The sequence below is a fragment of the Volvox carteri genome, assembly GCF_000143455.1.
Source record: "Volvox carteri f. nagariensis unplaced genomic scaffold VOLCAscaffold_3, whole genome shotgun sequence".
Taxonomy (NCBI): domain Eukaryota; kingdom Viridiplantae; phylum Chlorophyta; class Chlorophyceae; order Chlamydomonadales; family Volvocaceae; genus Volvox; species Volvox carteri.
Window position 1 is genome coordinate 1735401 of NW_003307546.1, and position 23818 is coordinate 1759218.

General features: G+C 55.6%; 2 protein-coding genes across 2 annotated transcripts; one reads left to right on the top strand and one right to left on the bottom strand.

Annotated features, from left to right (window-relative positions):
* Nucleotides 1-568: 568 nt before the first annotated feature.
* Nucleotides 569-4967, bottom strand: VOLCADRAFT_116007 (uncharacterized protein; the record flags this gene model as incomplete). The annotated part of the gene is made up of 6 exons (XM_002946561.1): nt 569-796; nt 1214-1408; nt 2169-2392; nt 3065-3674; nt 4203-4381; nt 4841-4967. 6 exons carry the CDS (start codon nt 4965-4967, stop codon nt 569-571), a joined length of 1563 nt encoding a protein of 520 aa, XP_002946607.1.
* Nucleotides 4968-6508: 1541 nt separating this feature from the next.
* On the top strand, nt 6509-10973 carry VOLCADRAFT_120304 (uncharacterized protein; the record flags this gene model as incomplete). The annotated part of the gene is made up of 8 exons (XM_002946390.1): nt 6509-6688; nt 6992-7108; nt 7249-7289; nt 7502-7631; nt 8087-8123; nt 8370-8591; nt 8729-8783; nt 9116-10973. 6 exons carry the CDS (start codon nt 6509-6511, stop codon nt 8516-8518), a joined length of 654 nt encoding a protein of 217 aa, XP_002946436.1. The 3' UTR covers nt 8519-8591; nt 8729-8783; nt 9116-10973.
* Nucleotides 10974-23818: the final 12845 nt, after the last annotated feature.

Consider the following 23818-nt stretch of genomic DNA (forward strand, 5'->3'; position numbering starts at 1 on the left):
GACACTCGCTCATTGCCAACCTTAGGTGCATCCTCCGGCCGTGCCCTGGTGTTAACACCGCCATTCATATCGATGGCGTCTGTAAACGTTTCAAACAGCGGATAGCCTGGTTTCACACCCTGTTTTGACTCAAATTCGCCCCCTGTCTTGCCATTCGTCTTGATGACCATTGTAACCTTGTCGTACGCCCGCATCAGCGACCGCAGCATGGACCCTTCAACCCCTCTCTCCTGCAAACGAAGCTACAGATTACCTCCCGCGGCACCTTGTCAAACGCTCTCTCAACTTCCCTCCCAAAGCCCGTCACAAAGCTCGTTGATCATGCCGACAATTGGCCACAGAAAACCTCTCATCCTGCACTCCTCATATGCTGCCGCCCTCGCATGCCTTCTCGCCCGGTTGTAGTCCGTCCTTCGTGTGCGGCAGAAAGCCTCCCATTCCGGACCTGCTAAGAAACATGCAAGCCTTGTCCTAAGCTTCCGGTCCGCCAAAGCTCAGCCGGAACAAGTAAACTCCCAAATTCTATTACCACACTCCGAATTTCCTAAAACAGCTCTAAGCCCTAAGCTCACTCCTCCAGCGGCTCATCCCTCAGCCCCGCGCTGTGCATTTTGAGACCCGCCAGCTCCAAAATGGCCCTGTCCTCAGCCGCCTTGCCGAGAATGCTGCCGCCGCCACCGCCTCCTCCCGCGGTCCCTGCGGCGCTGCATGTCCCGCCTGGGCGGCCCCCAGCAGTGTCGCCCGGCTGCTGCTCCCCCTCGGGCGGCTGCAGCAGCCAGCACTCCACCGCGTCAATCTGCGCGTGGAAAAAAGAACAGGGAGGCATGGGGGGAGGAGGAGGCGAGGGGACCAGGAAGAAGGGAGAGCCCTGGGGGGAAGCTTTAAGGAACAGGGATACAGAGATGAATGATAATAATTACTTGACGACGACGACGATGATGATGATGATGATGATGATGATGATGATGATGATGATGATGGTGACGATGAGGAGGAGGAGGAGGAGAAAAAGAGGGGAAATGGTCTATGGCAGAAGCGGGAACTAAGCAGCCTTCTGCCACCTCACTCTACCCGACCCGTGGCCGCAACCTGGCTTCACGTCCCGATAATACCCAACACCCCGCCTCAGCCGTCCCCTTCCTCCCACATACCCACACAGGCGCCGGTTTCCCACTACCCCACCCCGGGTAAGGTAAGTCCTCGCCTGGAACACTTGCTCCGAAGCCAACGGGGTGTTGCCGTACGTGGCGACAGGCCGGCTCATGCCCGAGTCCAGGGAGGGTTCCACATACAGGGCGAAGTGTCCCCGGGCGGCCGCCGCGCCTCCGAAACCCAGTCCGGCTGGCAGCTGGCTGAAGCCCACTCCGCACCACTGGAAGTTGTCATTGACACCCGTGGCGGGAAATACCTGAGTGCGTGAGTGAGTGAGTGAGTGAGTGAGTGAGCGAGTGAGTGGGCGAGTGAGTGGGCGAGTGAGTGGGTGAGTGGGGAGTGAGTGGGTGAGTGAGTGGGTGAGTGGGTGAGTGAGTGGGTGAGTGCGTGGGTGAGTGCGTGGGTGAGTGAGTGGGTGAGTGCGTGAGTGAGTGGGTGAGTAAGTGGGTGAGTGAGTGAGTGGGTGAGTGAGTGGGTGAGTGAGTGGGTGAGTGGGTGAGTGAGTGCGTGAGTGAGTGATTGGGTGAGTGGGTGGGCGAGTGAGTGGGTGAGTGAGTGGGTGAGTGAGTGGGTAAGTGGGTGGGTGAGTGGGTGAGTGGGTGAGTGAGTGGGTGGGTGAGTGGTGAGTGAGTGAGTGGGTGGCGGGCTGTCAAGGGGTGTGTGAGGGCTACGGAGGGCTGCAGAGCCTATGGTACAGGACTTACACACCTATCGGGCTGGAGGGTGATTCGATTCGGGAATTCGGGCTGAATTCTTTGATCAAAAGCTGGTACGTAGGTAGGTAGGGTAGGGTAGGGTAGGGTAGGTAGGTCATGAAGAAAATACCGCATTTGCGGAACAGACGGGAGGTACCGGGGGGGGGGCCAAGAGCGGGCGGAGGTGCGGCCAATGCCTCAGCCCTTGGGTCCATGTGCTTAGGTAGGGTTGGTAGTGAGGACGGGCTACAGTCGGCATCCATTGCACCAGCAGCTGCCTTGGTACGGCGCTACCGTACACCTGCTGAACCGCTGTCGTACCTGCAGTATGGGCAACAGCGAGAATATGAATGACGAGACGTCGCCGTAGTAGATGCCGCTCTTGGCCCAGGGCTGCGAGGCGTAGCCCCCTAGCAATGCTCCCTCTGCGTCCCTGAGCAGCAGCAGGGTGGGGCCGGGCGCGGCGGAGAGGCGGCCGAAGAAGGTGCTGAAGGACTTGCCGTCTCTCTGAGAGGTGAACAGAAGCCGCCACTCCACGCGCTGGGCTGCATGGGGCGGGGATGTGTGTGTGGGGGGGTGTGACTTTCAGAAGTTGTGGCCAGCGGCCTGGTGCGGGGATCAAGATTGGCGCACGTACGAGTGTTTTTTTTTGCGTGCGTGCGTGTGCGTGCATGCATATGTGTGTGTGTGTTTATGTGTGCACGTGCATGTGTCTGTGTGTCTCGGTGTGTGCGTGTGTGCAGGGGAAGATAGGGATTAGGTGCTGGTGTTGACGGGAGTTGATGGCAGTTGATTGCCGCTGTCGTGGTTCCACCGCATGTGCATATACATAACAGGTGTCGGACAGCCCCTGCCCTCGGGCCCCCTTCCGGCTCGTTTGGGCTCACATGCTACACGTCCGAAGAGTAGCGCAGCCCTAGGTGTAAAATACACACAAGCCGAGCCTTGTGTGTGCACGTTACGATACGACAGGTAATGAATTATTTTTGAGTGTTATATGTCGTACAGTTCAGAGTGCGGTTGAAAGGACCACTGCGCTTGTTGCGCAGCCACATGAGAAATTTGAAGGGCGTGGATCTGAAGGGGGGGAAGGGGGGGAGTGAGAAAGCAGCAACGCGTCCGATGGCGTCGTGTCGGCAGCACGCCACACCCTTCTACGGGCCCCCTTCCCTTTCCCCTCCTCCGTTGGGCTCGTTCATGATGTCAGTGATGCTCACCGGGAGGCAGTCTGCTAGCCAGGACCCACGTCCACACAGGCTGTAGCAAAGTGGACCCGGCTGCGGCCTTGCCAAGCTGTAGCAAGACAGGGAGTCGCAGCGCATTCAAGCCTCGCGGCGCCGCCGCCGCCGCCGCAACTGTCGCGCGTTCGCTGTTGCTGTTGCTGGTGGTGGTGCTGCTGCCGCAGTTCGCCGCAGCTGGTGCTGGTGCTCCGGCAGTAGCGACCGTACCTGCTGTGTCTGACATGCCGATGCGACGTAGCAAGCTGCAGAGGTCCTTGTGTAGTGCTGGGCATTTGCTCGTCCATTTGCAGTACTCATCGAACGATAGCAGTACGTCCTCGGGGTTGGTGGCGGCAGCAGTTGCCTGATGTCCCGCAGCTGTTGCCGGCGTTGCCGACGCCTCATGCAGCAGCGCCCCCCGACACACAGCCGCGACATGCTGCTGGACATCTCCCGCATTACTGCTGTTGCTGCTTCCGCTACTTAGGCGCAGGCAGGACAGTACTGCCGCCTCCAGGGCCTTATACCCCGCACCCGTGCCGTCCGCGGTCAGCAGGCGGTACGAGAACTTCAGGGCGGTACGTTCCCCCAACCGCTCAGCGCGTGCCTTAGAGAGAGCGGCGGGTGGCAGGGTTGACGGGGGGAAGGGGCTGACGGGGGGAAGGGGGTTTCAGGGCGCAGCACGGTTCGTACATGAAATCTCTCCACGCTGCTGCCCACGACAAGAGTACGACACCATACAGAAACCCAGTGGACTGTCCACGGACGCCAAGTCGGGGATTCGCTCGTGCGATGCCGCGTGAGGTACGACAGCGACAGGACAACCTGTCCCCTCCGAGACCGATCATCACACTCGGGAAGGGGTTGTCGAGGTCGGGTCGAAACCGGGGCAGGTAGGTTCAGGTGCCCCGCCGCCCCATCCGCCATCTCCAGGACGTCCAAAAGTGCGGGAGGCTCAGAGGATTAGGTTTTGGCGCACTGCTGGAGGTGTAACTGCTTTTTTATAGTGCTTCACGAAGCTGCGCTTGTTACTACGGCCTCGTTACAGCCCTAAGGTCGGGGTCGCCATAATTTTTCCTCCCTTACAATATGTCTCGCTGCCTGGTTAGTTGGTTAGTTGGTAGTTGGTTCTTACCTTGGCAATAATGAGGCCGGACAGGTGTATCTTGCCGTCGGCTCGATCCGCCAGCAGCAGCTGCAGGTGGGCGGCGATCAGCGGCTCTAGACAGCCCCAGGGGGGCCCCAGCAGGGAGCCCAAGTGGCGGGTGTCCAGAGCGCCATCCCGCGCGTGGGCTGCGCGCCCTGATCCCGCACCTGATGTCGTACATGCGGACGAACGGACGAACACACATGCATGAGTTGCACTCACCCATAAGAACATGTTGGATTACACTAGCTGGGCTGACCTGCGTTGCGTTGGCTGCGAGCTGCAGAGGATTTAACAGATTAGTGCACTGCTTGGGGGCTGTTCGATGATGGGGCTGCTTGCTACTACTGGGGCAATGCGGTGTTGTGTCGGATGGGAAACGGGATTTTGACGTGGGGTTTGAGGGAGTGAAGGGAGATTTTACGTAGCTAAGGGGGTTATGGGGTTTTGCGTGGACCTCGCGGGCAAAGTGACCCGTGGGGCACGCTGCGTCCAGGTGGACGACTAGCACTTGGAGCTGAAGCAGAGTCGTGCGCTTGAGCAACGGATGCAACATGAGGCCAGGCGCGATATTGAGTGGCTTTGACGAAGGGGGTTGATGTAAATCTTGACCGTTGCCCACTCACCGCCTTGCCTTGCAATCTCTGCCCAAAATTGCTTCTGTATTAAGTTTAGTTCTTCCTCGCTGAAAACGGACTCAGCTTCTTTTAGCTCTGGGCTTTGTATTGGCTTCTTTCGAAACCACGAGAACATGTTACAGAATTGTTTGAACAGTCGAGAACAAGTACGTCCTCAAGTATAAGTTCTGTTCAGTGAAATAATAACAGCTCAACTGTTTTCCGCTCACACTCCGAAACCCAGGCTTGCCAGACGCTTTCGCCTAAAAAGTGACATAAATGAAATGTTTCAGTTCCGCATAATGACACCTGAAGGGCAATAAAATCAGATTAAGCGGACTTTAGGTTCGCCTGCGCGTAGCCGAGGAAATGCGCGGCACTAATAAAAGCGTTTAGCAGCTTCTTGGTTCTGACCAAAGAGGGGGATTTCACAATCGTCCAAGTTGCCTTGTCATCGTAAAAGACATTTATACGGAAAATGCGTGCGATAGAACACGGGATGAGAAATCCCAATAGAGCACGCGACACCCCACCCTAACGGGTATTTACAGCCCACCGCCGTTGTAAAGCCAGCCGGCGGCAGCGACATCATGCCTTTGATATTTGAAGTGACGTAGGCTTAGTGGCTACAAATAAAACATCATCCGTCACCATCACCCCATCACGACTCTTCGCATTGGCCCCAAGCATGTTTATCATCAAGGCGCCACATCAATGATTAGGCTTGCTGTTGAGAAGCTAGATATGTCCCATTGCGCTCCGTAACTTCAGACTCTTTTGGTGCGACTTTTTTGGCGATGCATACAATAGCAACTGTGTACCAACGATGTCCATCTGGGAATGGCTAGTACTTCGAAACAAATATAAAAATAGATCTTTACTTGATTATCGGCTCAACTCGGCTCGGCCATGTCGCAAGAGACCGCGGCCCTGCGCCGCGTGTTGGCGGACCTGCAACTCCATGCACTCCACGACCCTGCCCTGCCTGATCGCTTCAGCTCCTAGGAACGGTCGTCCCAGGATAGCTTCAAGGTAAAACATTAAGGAGGTAAGGTGAGGTCTCACAATCCTGAAGCCCCTCAACATAGTAACGGTTGTACTTTTCGTATAGGTTCGGATAGATTCGTTGCAAAAACCGTCGATAGAGGGTACATGCGAGAAGATGCGCGCTTTGGAGCGGTTGAGATTTCGGCATTTTATTGTCTTTAGATTTATTTCGCTGTTTCGAGCCAGTCTGGCTGAGGGCCTTAGCTCTATTGAGGGCGTTCCGGTTGCGCCTTTCGAATTCGGACCATATGCCTGCTTAGGTAAGCAGTGCATTATTCCACGATATTTTTCCTACAATGTAAAAGCACTACTTGATCGTTATCCAAGCTTGGCTAGGCCAATCCAAGCCATGCGCCTGCGCTGCGTCAGACCTTCCAGTACAGTACTGACTTGGCATATCGCTTAGGAAAAAAATTTGACATATTCCATTCCTTGTTCTCTATAATTTAAGCTTTTACGAAACATTCTTGGGGGCGTGCGCACCCCTTCGAATCCGCTCGTCCGCACGAAACAGCTGCCGTACTCCTGCCGCCTTTATGTATATAAACCAGTTTATTTTTTAATAGCAGAATATAACAGCCCATTATATCTTTCCGGAGTGACTGGCTAGATCGCCCTTTTGAAGCAAAGATGAACTCGATGAGTTCAGCTCAAATGCTGCCTTTGGCTCTGGTGATAACGCTGATGAGCTTTAATGCGGTGAATGGTCAGCCTGGCGGTGGCGGTGGTGGCGGTGGTGGCGGTGGTGGCGGTGGTGGCAGTGGTGGTGGTGGCGGCACCAGTACTCCTTGCCCAAGGGGCGATGGCCAGGTAGGCCAAGTCGTCCATGCTCCTCCAAGATGGGACGCGATTGCCGATGATCTATAAGGAAAATTACATTTTGTGTTATTCCTACCTGACCGTGATCTGCGGATCACCCAGCGAATGAAGTCGAGGGATCTTGGGCCGCGGCCTGCCGCGTCCCGCGTTTGTCGCTTAAACTTGCTACGCTGTGGCCCATTTACCGTTTACCATTGTCCATTTTGTCGCCTTATTGTTTACAGTATGTCTCACGCAGTCGGTCCATTCTGTGTGCCCGGAGTTATATACGTTGCCCGCTGGCCCCATTGACAGGTGGTGCGGCTGGTGAGCAAAACGAGCACCGAGTACACGGTCTTCTTCAGCGGCTGCCCGTTCTACAGCCCCTACAATCAGACCACACCTAACACGCCAACCTTCCAGAACAAGACGGTGAGAACTCAGTCAACGCTGCGAAAAGTCAACGCAGTGCTCCCCGTGGCTGTGGTACTTGTAGACACCAACTCGCCTGCCTGCCTGCCTAACTACCGTTCCGGCGGACCTCCCTCTCCCCCGCAACCCACGGCGTGCAGGTTACGTTCCGCATCACCCCGGTGCTCTCGTCCACCGTCACGTGAGTGCGGCCCGGGGGGTCGTACATGGGCTTGGGCACTGTTGGGTAACACGACCTATCTGGGCTGTACATGGTCAGGGGACGAGGAAGTGAACGTGCCGTGCTCAAAACAACACTGGATCTACCCCACCTTGCAGTTCTCCCTTACAAAGTTAAATGAACCCTTTCCTCCCGGTCCGCCCGTCCTCCCCCCTTCGTAATGCGCTCCACAGCTACGTCGGTATTTATGCCAGCGGCACCACCAGCAACTCTCGGAAAATTATGAGCACCATAGGCTATACGGTCAACGGCATGGGCATGTACAGCGATGCGGATGCTCTTGGGCGGGATGCCTATGTTTATGTAAGTCATGACTGGCTTGGCGACTCAATAGATTGGGTCTTGTTGGGGCTTTGCTGGGGCTTTGCTGGATGGGCCTTGATTTGCGGGTATGTACCGGGCAAGTAGTCAGCCTTGAGCTTCCTGTCCTAATAGAGGGAGCAGTGTGCAATATGTGTGGTCTTCGTGCATACTCGTGCCGGCGGGTTGCAACATCACAATTGCTGCTGCGTGCGTATGTATATACAGTGCACGTACAGTGCAGAACAACCCTTCGCCGGCATCATCTCAAGTCTAGAGAAGAGTGTCATAAAAGTCGATACTGCACGGATGATTGAAGAACTGTCACTATTGGTGTAACATGCGCTGTGGACGATGATTGGCATGCCAGGGCATATAGCTTCCTGCGACTGCAGTGACGTGCTGATGCCACGCACTGTGCTCATATTATAATGTGCTCCTGCTACTGCCCATTACAGGAGGGCCAGAGTTTCGATGGGTGCCGCGGTCACGCCGGTGAGTGAGGTTTCCGGAGGTCCCTGCCTGTGTGGTCCTTGCTGTGCACGTATTATCAGAATCCAAAGCCCCAATCAGGAAGGGAAACGACCTCCCGAAGCCTTTGAGCGAGGGCCAGGGCCCCACGCTTACTCCACACACATACACACATACACACATACACACATACATACATACACATATCTGAGCCGCCCTCGCCTCCCGCCCTCGTTCCTCTCCCCATGGTTTTCCGAGTGCAGACCAGAGCGGTCTCTACCACTTTCACACTGAGCCTGGCTCCGGCTGCGTGTACAACGAGACCGCGGGCACGCACTCCCCCCTGCTGGGTATCATGTACGACAGCATCCCGATTTACGGCGCCCTGGGCGACAACGGTGTGCCGCCGACTAACCTAGACGAGTGCGGCGGCCACACAGACACCACCTACCCCTTCTACCACTACCACACCACATACAACTTGAAGTCCCCGTGAGTGCAAGAAGGAAGCCATGGCTCTGGGGTTTGTTACGGGAGGCGTTCTACCTTCATCGCGCCCCATTCATAACGTAAACTACCGCTCAAAACTCACCCATTACCGCATGCCGTACTGCCGTGCTGTCGTACAGGTATATCGTCAAGTGCCTCCGCGGCTGCATCTTCAACGCCAATGGCAACCCCTCGGTGAGTCCATTTTTGGCCCATCAACCTTTGTGACCATAGGGCCCTGGGGGTTTGATAGCTGCCTTTTGCCTATTTGCAGCTTCTAGTTGCAATGACAGGGACCCCATCCCAAGGCCATTCCTTAGCGCTTATTACTATGAAGTCTGCCATATGCGCATACTGGCGGGCGACAGTCATGATATTCCGCGTTACCAAGCTCTATCAGCAAAGTGTGTTTTAATTGATATTTGCAAGACTCCCGCTCATCTCTTGGTTATCTGCTAGGGCGCCATCCTGTATGATCTGCGGCTGGTCCTTTGCCCATGACCATGCCCTCTTCCTCCCTGCCTCAGATCCAGCAGTACAACCTGGTCAAGACCGACGCCACGTGCGTAAAGGCGGCGACGCAGTACGACTACAGCTCCTTCGTCAATCCCCTGCTGTCGTCAAGCCCTGTGACTACCAGCTCGCCGCCGCCGCCGCCACAAACCGGGCCAAGTAGCCCGCCGCCGCCGCCATCAGCGCTGCGCAGCCCGCCGCCGCAGCTTGGGAAGCCACCAAAGGCGCAGGCGGGTAGCCCGCCACCGCCTCCGCCACCCAAGATGGTCATGCAGCCCAAGCCGGCAAAGCCAATCCAAGGCAAGCCGGCCCTTGGGAGGCGCCACCTGTAATTTACGTGGACATGTGCTTTGATATTGTATATAGGGACCTGATATTGATACATAACGATCAGATGGGAAGCAACCGGGAGTGCAAATGGCGAAGTATAAGCACTGGATGGGGCTGCCCTTTTCGGGAGCCGCAGCCGTCATGTGGCCAACACATGCTAAGGTTTTCATTCCTCGTTTAGCACATCGTAAGCTAATGCAGTTTCGTTTATGTTGCTGGGCTTTGGAGGCGAACAGAGCACGAAGGGGCAAGTACCATGTCCCCAGGGGGCAGCGGTTTTGCCACTGTTGTGGTCCTAATAGCCGAATTGAGGATGAAAAACACGTGTTATTGGAATGCCCAGCCTATAATGATATTCGTGCTGAAGAGGGATTCGATCATCAACAGAGTATGTTGGAGGCCATGCAATGGGAACCCGCACGTCTGGCGAGGATGTTGGAACGTATGTGGGCTCACCGAAACTCAATTACCCCCTTTGGACGTTAGTCTGGGCTGATGTGCGGTGTTTTTTCCTTTTTCTCCGTGGCTTTTAGGCGTTGTAGTATTGCCCTTGGGCCCTCGGCTCGTATGGGTAGTCTTACAGGTATGGGGTCACGCACCCCCAACCATGTAACACACACACACATAACGATCGCCATTAACAGCGAACTTAAATCCACTCTGCGAAATACGCTTTACGAGGGTCACCGCCTGGGTAGTGTATATTGGGTCCTAAGCGGGTGATGTTGAGTGCGTCATGCTAGGCGATGAGGCGTTGTTGTTTTGCCGGCAGGACCCCGGATTCAAGCACGCTGCACACACACGTCGACATGTGCCGGTTGCCATGGGAGTGTGATTATCTAGGTGGTTATTAGTTGCTTTCGAGATTATATTTGTCGTACTCGTTGAGGGCAAGAGGGCCACGTGTGGCATTGCTGTACAGTAGTTTGGGCACGGCAGGCGCTTATTGTATCAACGTAGTAGCATAAGGGGTAGCGCCGTACCCAATGCCTTCCTGAAGTTGGATTGCAGCGGAAGAAGACGCTCTTGCCCGTAGTCGCGGATTTGCACCGGGGTTGGATATACGCGTTGACGCCTGTCACTTCGTGGCCCTAGTGCCCAAATGTGAGTCAGCATCGTGTCGCGATTCCAGCTCGGTGAGAAAAGATTCGACTGTCGACGGGCTTCGGTAATAAGGGTTAGCGTTATCTCGCTTAAAAGTCGTTAGGTGTGGTTTTTTCTATCCGTGGGAAAAACGTTTTTGAGTGTGCTTTTTCGGTCGTGTTTTCCATAGCCATTCCTCGGGTAAGCACCCTCCCCCTTCGCTATCCATCGATAGCGGTCAATTCGTGCGTGGTCGTGCCTTCCACATACATGCCAAGTCGTTTTTAATCTTTGAATGGCTTTGTGCGTCTTAGAAAATGTTTTTTGGCGCCATTTGTCGCCTTTGTGGTCTCGAAGCTACTTCCCCTTGGTTAAGCGAAATACAAATTTACCGGATGATTTGCTGAATTGCAGCCACACTTGGGCATCGATTGGAGGAATGTAACACGACGATGATTGATCCTTTCGGTGGACTGCAGCACCGCACTGGTGCCAGGGCGGGCGGGATCTGTACTACCTGTCTGGGTTTACATGTCCCTCGCTCACTGTTGCTCGTGCAAGTTGTTCAAATAGCAATTCAAATAGCAATCAGGAAAAAGCGTAGAAAGCCGGCATCGGACGGGAGCACGCCGTCAGCTGTGATGGATTGGAAGCATGTGACAGGGCCCGGCCCGGGCCCCCGGGGGTCAGCCTGCACCTTATGGCTGTTGACTATTCACTGTCACAACATACTCGGCATCATGTGACGCGACGTCAGCGGCTACTTGCAAAGAACCGAGTACACCTGGAAAACAAATGGCTTGCTATAGCTACACAAAAAGTGTACCAAACATAGGGACGGCCAATCCCCTGTGTGCGTGAGGACGCTGGGCACTGGTCGACAATTCATTTCCGCCGCCGCAAAGCTCAGTCATACACCGCTGCTCAGATTGCGCAACCAGCGTTTACCGTCTTAGAGCGTTTACCGTCTTAGAGCGTTTACCGTCTTAGAGCGTTTACCGTCTTAGAGCGTTTACCGTCTTAGAGCGTTTACCGTCTTAGAGCGTTTACCGTCTTAGAGCGTTTACCGTCTCTGAGGGGCTATATCCTCGCAAGGAGAACCAGCAGCCGCACCTGCACCCCGTGCGTGGTGCGTGCGTGTTTTTCCATGTATCGTGGTTACCCCCCGTGTGTCGTGTCTATCACCCGCCTTCAGCTTAATAGCTTAGGGCGTGAACACGTGTCCCATTTTTTCTCGCTGCCAACAACTGCCGTACAGCAGGCAGGTTCCTGCGTGTTATTACACCTGGGAATGGGAATTGTGTTTCGCATGGCCAGCAACCATGGCATCGTGCTGAGCTGTTGTCGATGGGGACGAGTTTGCAGAAGTCCCGCCCTTAACCCGCAGAGTAATGCATTGACTGCTGCGCAAGTGAGGCCGGCGAGACTGGTAGACAAGCCGATACATCGTTTTAAGTCATCCGTGCTGTACGGGATCCTCTGGTTGCTTTCAGTGAGTGGAAATGGCGACCCATCTAGCACTGCCAATAGCCAGTACGAGACGGTGATGTCGGTTGAAGGTCAGACGGTGTCCATTTATGCTGCAGCAACACTTGTGAGGCCCGGGGCCTACACCCCTGGGTACGCACGCTGTCCGCCTACCTGGAGCTCACCCACCCTGCACTCCAACCGGGACCGTGGCTCGGCAGCAGCGACCTTCCCGCAGACATCAGCCGGATCGTGGGGGCCCTGGGTCACTTGCCGCCTTTGGAGGACATTGGCAGCAGGGTTCGACACTGACCTTCCTGAAACTTGCGGGCTCCCCCGTACCTCCCAAATTTTCCTTACGGAGGGGCCCCCGTACCAGGCTCCTGTACCGGCCGAAAACCTTACGGGGGCCCCCGTAACCCCCGTAAAACCTTTACGGGGGCACTGTCCTTGGCTGAAACGCTGTGGAAAGTGACGCTTTGCATTTTTTTGCCCTGTAAATCGTTATTTTCGTTATTTTCTCGCGCTTCTTGGAGGGCGGTGGATTAGGAGGCCCTTGGTCACCTCCTGACGACTCATTGTCTGCCATCGCTGGATGTTACAGACCAGAAGCTATAAAAGTATTATGAAAAGTGTAGTTAAATATTGGAATATGAATTATGTCTGCCAAGTGTGTGGCCTTATCCTTTATATGGTCCGTCCTCTCCCCTACAGGGCCCCGTACGGCCTCTTATAAATCCTTAAAATCCTTACGGGAGCCACCGTAACCGGCCTTCGGCCGGTCCGGGGGCGGCCCCGTACGGGGCGCTTCGCGCCACAAAATCCTTACGGGAGCCACCGAAAAGTCCTACGGGCCCTGACGGGGATACCGAAAAAAGGCCAAAAACTTACGGGCCCCGTACGGGGTGTCGAACCCTGCCAATTTGGCAGAACCCCACTGGAACCCGGTGATTGGTGCTGGGCGGCGGCGCTATGGGGCAACCCACTGCTGCCCAATGCGACCAATGCTGCAAGCACCGAGGGCCCCAGCCGTCGACCAGGCCTGGAAGCATACCATGCAGCACTGACACCGTGCAGGAAACTACGCACGGTGGGGGACCTGGTACGGGTGTGGGAAGCGGTAAACACTAGCCAAGCCACCACCCTCCAGGGAGCAGCCTGGCATTCGTGGGCCCGTGAGCACCTCGACCCAGCCACAGGCCCCGCCCAGCTGCAGGACAAGGATGCCGCCCTTGCAGCTCTTGGAGCCCTGCACAGCGACATCAGCCCGGCCTGGCTGGCGGCAGCACACGCGGTGGAGATCAGGCTGCGACAGCAACAACAAGTGGAGGAGGGGCCCCAGCAGCAACCACCAGCACAGGCAATGACACTGCCAGACTGCACACAAGTGATGACCATGATGATTGGGCGCCTGGGGTGGCGCCTCCCTGGGGCGACGGACGCTGTGCCGCTCCGCCGCCTAACAGTCAGTCAAGCGACACAGCTACAGAACGGGCATGTGGACGAGCGGCGAATACGCCTGATGACCGACTTCGTGCATGAGGCCCTGAACACGCCCGAGGCCCAGGCCCAGCCTGACAATTCTGCCGAGCTTAGCCGCTTTCAGGCAACTCTGGCGCGCTTGTGGCATGGGGTGCGCTGGGAGAATGAGAACAAGGAGACCATGTGGCGTCTCGCCGTGGATGGCGTGCCCCTACCTGGCAACACGCACCTAGCCCGGGTGCCCACTGAGCCATGCGGGTGTGGGACCTATGGGGGCGCCGCCGGCCGACCCTGCCCACCGCGTCTGCACCATTTCTGGGAATGTCCAGTCGCACGTGCCGTACGGGAGCAAAATCGACAGGCACCTGCCACACACTCAGACAACAGTAGGGGCCACCACCACCCGGCAACAGCTCTGGCTTGCCCAAGCGCCACCCGGGTGTGAGCAGGGCCCTTGGGATGTGATCGCCCTAGCGGCGCTATCCGCCATGGAAGTCGGCAGGTGCTGCCTCCGAGCAGCAACCCGGCGACAGGGACGGATGGGGGCGACAGCAACGACGGGACAGCAGCAGCAGCAGCAGCGACAGCAACAGCGACAGATGATGGGGCAGCCACAGCAGCAGAGATCCCGCCAGCGGGCCATCACAGATTTCTTCACCCCGGCGGGAGGTGCAATGCAGCAAGAAGGACCCACCCTAAACGCCCCAGCGGATGAAGGGCCAACGCAGGAAGCAGGGGCGGGAGGGGGCGAGGCGGTGGCAGCAGCAGCAACAGCGGGCGCAACAGGAGCCTTGCCACTGGCCCGCGCACGCGCCCGGGCGGTGGCAGACTTCTGGGCGCGTTTGCGCTCGTTCGCAATGCTGGAGACCCCCAGACACGGCTGGGACAGAGTCGGGCCGCAGCACCCTATCCTGGCGGTCGTGGAGGAACGGATGCGGTGCGCAGCACCGGTGGAAATCACGGCCTAAATAGCCGAGATAGAGTCGGGTCGAGGTCTTACTGGAAAGGGAGCAGGGAGAGTGAGGGAGGGGGTGAGAGAGCCAGGAGTAGGGATAGGTGAGGGAGCGAGGAGAGCAGGGAGGACCGGGGCAGGTGGAGGGCAGGGCGAGGAGGCAGCGCCCTGAGCGTGGTCTAGCAGGGGGAGTTGGGGATCCGGGCTGTGTGTGTTTTGTGTGCTCGTGTGGTTGCCCTCTCCCCGGGAATTGGGGCCCGTCGGAGTGAGGGGATTGGGTTCTGTGCTGTCTGGCATCAGAGTGGAGGAGACGTAGGTGGCTTGTGAGAGTGGAGAGGAGGTGGGAAAGCGGTGGAGGACAGTGGTTGGGAGGTGGAGAACAGGTGTTGCTGTTTCCGGCAGGGTCAGGAGGGGAGGGGTTTCGGTGTGGTAAGCGGGAGCAGGCGGCGTCTGTGAGCCGTGCCTTTTCCGGGCTTTATAGGGGGGCACCGTGCTGGCTTATCATCCCCCCCGCGGCAATAGGTGTTTTTGCTGTGTCTTGCGCTGGGCTGCACCCGGGAACCCGCAACCCCCAGGAGGAGACTGACAGGCGGACCAGTTTCGCCTCGTTTGTGAGTGGACCGGCGAGGTAGTGGTGGCCACCCTCGGGAAGTGTTCGTTGCTCGTTGCTCGTGGTAGTTGAACAGCTGGCCTTCAAGGACCAGTGTGCGAGTACTCGCTTCGTGTTGGTCTTCTCTGTGCAACCGTATCTCGGCTTATGTGGTGTGTCGTCTCAGGCCTGTGGTCCTCCGTGTATCTCTTGCCTTGCTGGCTGCGTGGGGCCCTGGTTTTTGAGTGTGTAGAGGAGCCCCCTGAGTAGAGCCCCTGCCCCCGGTGGTGTTTTCTTTTTGTTCTTGTTTTGGTGGTCAAGAGGGACGAGAGCGCGTGAATAGGCAGGCCAGGCAAAGTGGCGCCTTTCGTGCGGCTCTCGCATAGTTCGGTTCGCAGTCCTCTGCACCGCTGTGTTGCCTAGCCAGGGGCTGGGAGAGCGTCCCGGTTGGCGTGAGTGAGGGAATGAGGCGCGCGCGGGAGGAACAGACGGACGTAGAGCCGCGCGCCCACCCCTGCGCTGTGTTTCGGCCCGGTCAGGGCCCCCGGTGCTCGTCCTTTATCGGGCGAGCCGCCCACAGTGTAACACCCCATCAACACTTGAAAGATTGCGTGTGCGATGACTTGGATTCGGCTGAAGGATGCTCGCCCTCAGCCAGCACATTAATGAGTAACTGTAACCTATCATAGACATATGTACGTTTTCTCCAAAACGTTTTTTTCCGATGACTGTCGACATCCCGGTTTCCCATGATGACAGCGACTTCCAATCCTATAACCCGTAACATCGCTCGGCCACGATCACGTCAAATTGTTCTGGAGTATGTTCCCAGATATTTCTACGCGGCAATAACTGCGCGGGCCGTACTGCTTCAAGCGCCGCTTGCATGGGCGCAGGGAGCAGGCACGGCGACCGGACTCACTGATAGCCAGCCGCTACCTCTTTTGGGACAACCCTGCACGACATGCTGTCGTCGTCTTTTGAGGAAACCAGTTACCCAAGCTTTCCTAATTAGTCATAGCGTACCGCAAGGAACCGTTTGGGAAGGCTCGGTCTATCTTATAGGGTTTTAGGGTTTTGCGAATGGGAAAAAATACGTTTGGGATGCAAGTTCAAGGCAGTGCATGCGTCAAATAGCATGGATGAAAACTTTTAAAACGACGATATCTTACGTAGAGGCCCATCCCTACCTATCATACTAGGAGACAATTTTTAAAAAGAAATAATATGTCTTGCAGACTATCGTAGAGAGCGCTGCAGGTAGGGCTAGAGGAGATGTGCTGCAATGTTAGCCGTCCTCAAAATGCTCGAACCTCGGTGGGCTCTCGGCCGACAGGGCTGCAATGGGAATTCCGAAACTGTTTGAAACAAGCGGAGTCCTTCAGCTCATCATAATATGTGTGGCACTGAGTTTTGGCGTGATGATGTGAAAAAAGGCCGATGGCAGGAAGACTGGCGGGCAACTGGCGGGCAACGAAACAATCGCGCATGACAAGGGTAAGAGGCAATAGCTGTGCGATAGGTCATAAAGCGGCTGCACTAGGTCGTGGCTTTATGCAACGCCAGCTCGGGCTTGGAGGCACACAACGTGACAGCCCAAATGAACGGTGTGGGCGATGCCATTGTACTTAGTGATCTTGGCTGCACGCAAGGCAGGGGAAGACGTAACCAACGGCAACCAGCCGAAAGTTGCTGAATTACAGCGTTAACCACCTGAATTTGCTGACGTACAGCGTTGACCTGCTGAAAGCTACCGAAGTACAGCGTTGACCTGCTGAAAGCTGCTGAAGTACAGCGTTGACCTGCTGAAAGCTGCTGAGGTACAGCGTTGACCTGCTGCGAGTTGCTGAAGTACAGCGTTACAGTCTGGCTAATTATTAGGTTTCCCCAGATTCCCAGCTAAAAATGGCCACACCTTTCGCAGGAGGAAATCAGCAGCTCAATTTGCGTCAGGTTACCCCAGATCGGCCAGTGTCGGACCTGCGGCAGTAGGCCACGGAGCTGGCCCGACCCCTGCTCCAGCCTGCGCCAGCCCTGCCTTGAGCCCTCCTGTGTCCTGTCCTGCTCGCACTGCATGGTCCCCAAGAAACAAAGTTTCCAATGGTATCTTTACATCATTCAACTAAGGAATACGGCAGGATTTCCCGGAGTGTAAATGTTTCGGTCACATTCCGGTTTTACCGTTTCGTATATGTTCGTACCCAGCCGCCGCGCACGCCGTCCATTGGGGAAATTTACTAAATGTTCATGTTCATGGCCGTTTCTCATGGAAAATTATTTTTTTAGTCATGTTCATCTAAGTTATGAGCAACGCCGTCTCAAGTACCTCCGATGATTATTGCCCATCGATTGGAGGCAAACTGCCTGCTTAGATTTTACAAGTTAAGGGTTATATGGCGTAGTGAATATTATCTCTGCCCCCGAGGGCAGCGTGACCAAGCTTAGCCCTGCATGGCCAATAGGTCATACGCCTTCGCTGCATCTTAACTTCCGCTGCACTGGTGACTTGCCATTACTGTACACAAATCTTATCATAATATAGGGATTTAATTCCTTTAAATTTTAACCTGTAGCGTACGCGTTCTGGTGGAAGTGCGTGTTCACGCAATCGCTGGAATGGGCTTTTCGCCGTCCCCGTGCAACAACTGCCGTAAACTTCCTACAGTCTTTGCAGTATTTAAGCGGCATTATTTTAATTTACATTATCGAAATCAATACCTAACTTAACCAGCGTGGTAGGGGTTGATTTGCGCAACCCTTTGCCATTGTACAGGGAAGATGAACGCCGAGGGGTCATTGCAAATGCTGCTGGCGGGAATGCTTGCGATAAATCTGCTGAGCTTAAGTGTGGTTACTGCTCAGCCTGGTGGCACCACAACTCCTTGCCCAAAAGGCAATGGCCAGGTACTTGGCGGCTCCAGCGGCCTGTAATCGGTTCTGATGGGCAATTCTGTACATACAAAATGAGGTATTGTTTCCCTACCTGCGGACCTTCACTCGGAAATCAGCAAGTCTTGGGCCGCGGAATGTCGTAATCCGCGTTCGTCGCTAGTACTTGATACACCCTGGCGCCTTTATTGCGATGTTCTCTTTGTCGACTGTATCTTCGGTCTACTCTGTGTTCCCGGACTTATCCGTTGCCCGCTGGCCCCATTGACAGGTGGTGCGGCTGGTGAGCAAAACGAGCACCGAGTACACGGTCTTCTTCAGCGGCTGCCCGTTCTACAGCCCCTACAATCAGACCACACCTAACTCGCCAACATTCCAGAACAAGACGGTGAGAACTCAGTGAAACGCTGTGAAAAGTCAAGTCAGTGTCCCCCATGGCTGTGGTACCTATAAGCGCCAACTCACCGGCCTAACAAACTAACTACCGTTCCGGCGGGCTTCCCTCTCCCCCGCAACCCACGGCGTGTAGGTTACGTTCCGCATCACCCCGGTGCTCTCGTCCACCGTCACGTGAGTGCGGCCCGGGGGCCCGTACATGGGCCTTGGGCACTGTTGGGTAACACGACCTATCTGGGCTGTACATGGTCAGGGGACGAGGAAGTGCGTGCCCGGGTCGCTTGAGTTAGGGAGAAAACAGAACCATAAGGCCATACAAAGGTCATGTCAAGTCCCTAGTGTATAGTACGTTGTGGCTTTAACGCACGAACCAGTTGTGACGCTTCTATGCATGCCCCCTTGCCTCCTCTGCCGTCCCTTACCGCACACTCCCAGGAAGTTCGCTTCACCTCTCATTCCCTGTAGCAGTCCAACATGTGTGCCTTAGCTTAACCCTTTACTTGTTTCAGTAGCTCGGCCCTTGACTCACTTTCCCACTTCCTTTTCCCGCTCCTGAACCCGCCACTGAGCCCTTCCCCTCCCGCCCCGCCATACGTCACATACGGCCATACATACGTACCTACAGCTACGTCGGTATTTATGCCAGCGGCACCACCAGCAACTCCCAGAAGATCATGAGCACCATCGGCTACACAGTCACCGGCATTGCCATGTTCAGCGATGCGGATGCTACCGGGTCTGACGCCTACGTCAACGTGGGTCGCGGGTTGGGGGGTCTGACGGCGGTTGGGGGGCCTTTGCAGCGGATAACCGGCGGAACACACCATCATGGCTGCAGTACTGCCGCCCCTGCCCCTTATGCAGCTGTGCTGCTAATCCCGCCACTGCCCCTGCTGCTACTGCCCATTACAGGAGGGCCACACTTTCGATGGATGCCGCGGTCACGCCGGTGAGTGAGGTTTCATGCGGTTCCTGCCTGTGTGTTACTGTTGCTGTGCGCGCATTGTGAGGTCCTCTGCTTGTTGCGGCCCTGCCCGGCATGGGGCAGAGGTGGACACGGGGGCGGAGGGGCATTGGCGGCGTCCGAGTAGTAGTGTGCAGCCTCTATGGCTTCGGACCCCTATCCATGCAAGGGATGTTGGTCCTTGCTCCATGATAAATGGAAGGTGCAGAGTACTGGACCTTGGAGCCTTTGTGTCCACAATCATTCCTTGTGCCCCGCCCCAAACCAAGTCGCCTGCCGCCGCTACCCCCCAGCTCCCCTAACCGTTCTGTCCTCATCTAAAGCCACCTCACGCCCTAATCCCGATCCCTGCCTACTTCGGCGTGCAGAAATGAACGGTCTCTACCACTATCACTCGGAGCCTGGCTCCGGCTGCGTGTACAACGAGACCGCGGGCACGCACTCCCCCCTGCTGGGTATCATGTACGACAGCATCCCGATTTACGGCGCCCTGGGCGACAACGGTGTGCCGCCGGCGGACCTAGACGAGTGCGGCGGCCACACAGACACCACCTACCCCTTCTACCACTACCACACCACATACAACTTGAAGTCCCCGTGAGTATAACCAAACGGTCTGTTAGGTCCAGATATGCCTAACGATATCCTGTAAATGCGGGAGCGTTGGATGGACTACTTGTGATTACATGCCAATCCGGAAGACGAGAAATATGCGAGTTTAGGGCTTAGCTTGGACTCGGATCCACATTTTAGTATATGAAGGATGACACCTGTCGTACTCCAACGGTAGCAAGACATGCATACATGCATGGCAGCACACCATAATATTACCTAGTTGAAGCCGTGGCGCGAAGGAGGGTTGTACCCGTTGTACCCGTTTTTCGGGCCCCGTTGGCTGGGATAGATACAGCTGCAGTGCAGGGCCCTCACGCATGCAAGGCCCTCCGCCCAGGCATATTGTCACTAGGGTTTTTCAGAGCTTGAGAAGGCCCCTCCGCTCCTCTGGGGCATCTGGCCCTGGGAGCATGTGCACGGAAGTGATCCGACCCCTCCGCGGTAACAGTTACTTTCCGTACATGTCGTACAGGTACCTCGTCAAGTGCTTCCGCGGCTGCATTTTCAACGCCAACGGCAACCCCTCGGTGAGCTGCCGCCTGGCCCAGACCTGTCGGTCTTACCACACATACAGCCCTCATCTGCCTTGTGTGCTTGCGTGGCTCTTTCAGACAGTTGCCATTGCCCGAGGACTTGCCCGTAGCCTGGGACCGGACCGTGCAACATATGCGCTTGGCTGTTGATGGTCATTTTCTTCATGCTGCGTGCACGACATGCGTTGCTTTGCTGTTCGCGCATGTCCCAGAGATGTTGAGGGTTTTCAGGGCGCTCAGGTCATCGGGTCATTATGGCACCCGCCATCACCACCGTGAGCTGATTGGACAAGAGCATCATCATCTAATGCTTTAGCAATGCCACCCGTTACGATGTGTCACTGTGACTAGACCTCCGAACTGTTGCCCTGTTCCTCCCTCCCGCAGATCCAGCAGTACAACCTGGTCAAGACCGACGCCACGTGCGTAAAGGCGGCGACGCAGTACGACTACAGCTCCTTCGTCAATCCCCTGCTGTCGTCAAGCCCTGTGACTACCAGCTCGCCGCCGCCGCCGCCACAAACCGGGTCAAGTAGCCCGCCGCCGCCGCCATCAGCGCTGCGCAGCCCGCCGCCGGTGCTTGGGAAGCCACCAAAGGCGCAGGCGGGTAGCCCGCCACCGCCTCCGCCACCAACATCGCGCAGCCCGCCGCCGGTGCTTGGGAAGCCACCAAAGGCGCAGGCGGGTAGCCCGCCGCCGCCGCCACCAACATCGCGCAGCCCGCCGCCGGCAATGACACGTAGCCCGCCGCCGTCGCTGCCATCCAAGTCGCCGCCGCCGCCACCGCCACCGGCAGTAGCGGGGTCGCCGCCACCAGCGGGGATGCGGCCCAAGCCGCCCAAGGCTGTGGTAGGCAGGCGCCTGTAAAGTATTGACGTGTTCTTTGCATTCATGAGGCGCCAGACATGCTTCTCACCATATCGTGGACATGTTAAGCCCACCCTTCCGGGCGTTTATGTACCATAGCCGTTGCTTCGGTTACATTCATTAGGATCCATTCCATAACCCGGATCCAAATGTTACATTGCTATGCCTGCTTATGCCTGAAGTACGCGTTCGAATTCATCAAGCGATGTGCACTGGGACCCATTTTGAGTTGGTTGCACGCTATAGTTGCTTTTGAGGTGATGGATATATCAAAGGTAATCTTGAGGGCGCGATGGCCAAACACAGCCGTACGTGTATGATTCTGAAGCTAATCTTGTGAGACATTAGATTCGCAAGCATCATATATAAGAAACACTGCTGCACAGGTTACCCCTTCATGCTAATAAACACGATGCATGGTACATTGTTGCGGCATCTGCTGGGAAGGGGATGTGGCGCCGTACGGGGAGGCCGGAGCGCTCCCAAGGCGCAGATCGCTTGCGTCCATGCATGGGCGTGCATGTAGTGGTCGTAGATTGCACGCATGTGGAAATATAACGACACCTGTCATCGCTCGTGGTCCATAATATCACGTATGTCCATCGCCATAATTTCGGCTTGGAGGAGGCCAATCAGCAGCCAATAAAACTCAGTTGTATCCGCTAGTTCGGGTTAGGTTGGGGTAGTTCGGGCTCAGGTAATTCGCGTACGTTTTCGAGGCATGGTGTTGTTGTATTGGTCAACAATTGTAGGTTACATACAGCTGCTCAACGAGCGCGCTCCTCGTGTGTCGAGCAATTTAGCTAGATTAATCCCGGACCCCAGGCGCATGGATGGCGGTATGGAGCTGTCCCGATACGGAGCATGGCCCGCCGTTATCGGAAAACCATGTGACATCCTTAGATGCTTGACTCTTGTAAAGTACTCTTCCCGGGCAGTGTACAATTCATGAAATGAGTGCAAAACATGTGGTCATGGCCTGCATTGGAATACCATGCGCAACATGACCTGGTCATGTTCCACATGTCATAGATATTTATGTGCAGGTATATGACCGACTTTATGACCCCCTGGGGTCATAAAGCGCAGCCATGACTGCCAGTGGCTGGGGTCATATTGGGATCCACTTTTTCATAAATTGACATCATGAATCGCAGACATTCTATGACCCCCACCAGTCATATCCTGCACTTGGCTTTTGCAAACTATGAACAGTTCCATGACCGGATCCATGAATAAGTGACAAATTATGACCGGATCTATAACAACATTCATGACCGGATCCATGACTGGAAAACCCGTCCATGACCAAGCCGTTCCCCGAGTGCCCTGTCCTCGCTCTGCCTGCGCGTCAGTAACACCACACACAGCAGCCGAACTCGCAAGCGTAGCAAATACCGAGGACAGGCTTGTAAAGACAGGGCATTTCTGGTGGCCCAGGTTCAAATATAAAAACAACAACAGGTTTTCGGGAGGTTTAGGGGTCTCACACTTTGCTTGAGATTGACTGGATCCACCCCAAAGCGCCCCAAGGCTTGCTACATGCGCGACCGTGCGCTTCCCGTGTTTTGACACACAAGGCGAGTTCGTTCCGATCCGAGCCAGCACGGTGACCGTGGGTTTCGTCAATGTAATCTGTAGCTGCCAATTGATCTTGACAGAGAGGTTACGTCCAATTACGAGGGGGTTGCAAAGCATGTAGCAATGTCCCAGTCACTAAAATAAGCAAAGCTCGGTATATACCATATATGGTAACCGCCGCATCGACCATCCCCAACCATTCTTGTATGCCAGGGGTGTATGTGAATACTTTTATGCACAACTGAAGTTTTTGCACGCATGTCGATAATTTCGTTGGTCCTGTGGACAAGGATGAGGACATCAAAATGGCGGTAGTCCACACACCCCGAGGAGGAGCTCAAGAGCTCATTTGTGCGCGTTCTGGAGGTGTGTACTGTCCAAACACGAATGACATGCGGGTGAACTCTGCACACGGTGTGCATGACTCATGCCATCTCGCAGATGGCTACCCGCATTGCTGGCATGGGAGCAGTGTTGTTCGTCAGTTACGAACTTCCCCCGCGAGCGTCCTCGAACTGCCTACGGACATGAAGCCGTTTCTCGTTGCTGCAATGGTCCAATACATATACCTCTCAAATACATTGACCACGCCTTGAGGTGGAGCTGTCGTTTGCGTTTTAAGGTGCTTGACCCCTGAAATCATGAATTGGTCCATGCTGAAAAAACAGTCATGTTTGATGTTATGATGGCACATAGTAGGAGTGAACTGGGTGCAATAGGTGTAACACAACAGTTGTGGTCAGGCAAACGATCAATGGAGGGATGGTGGCACGCAAAGCATGATCGATTGTTGAATAATTGGCACGCTATCATGCGTATTGTGTCCGCGCCGGCAGACGAAACGTTTTAGGGGACCACGTGATGATTGCGTTTTTGAGCTCGTCCGCTCGTCAAAACGGTCATTGTCTTTACCGTTGAGTTCTATTTAGGCCCTTCTTTTTTCAATTTACATGATAATAATTGTATTAG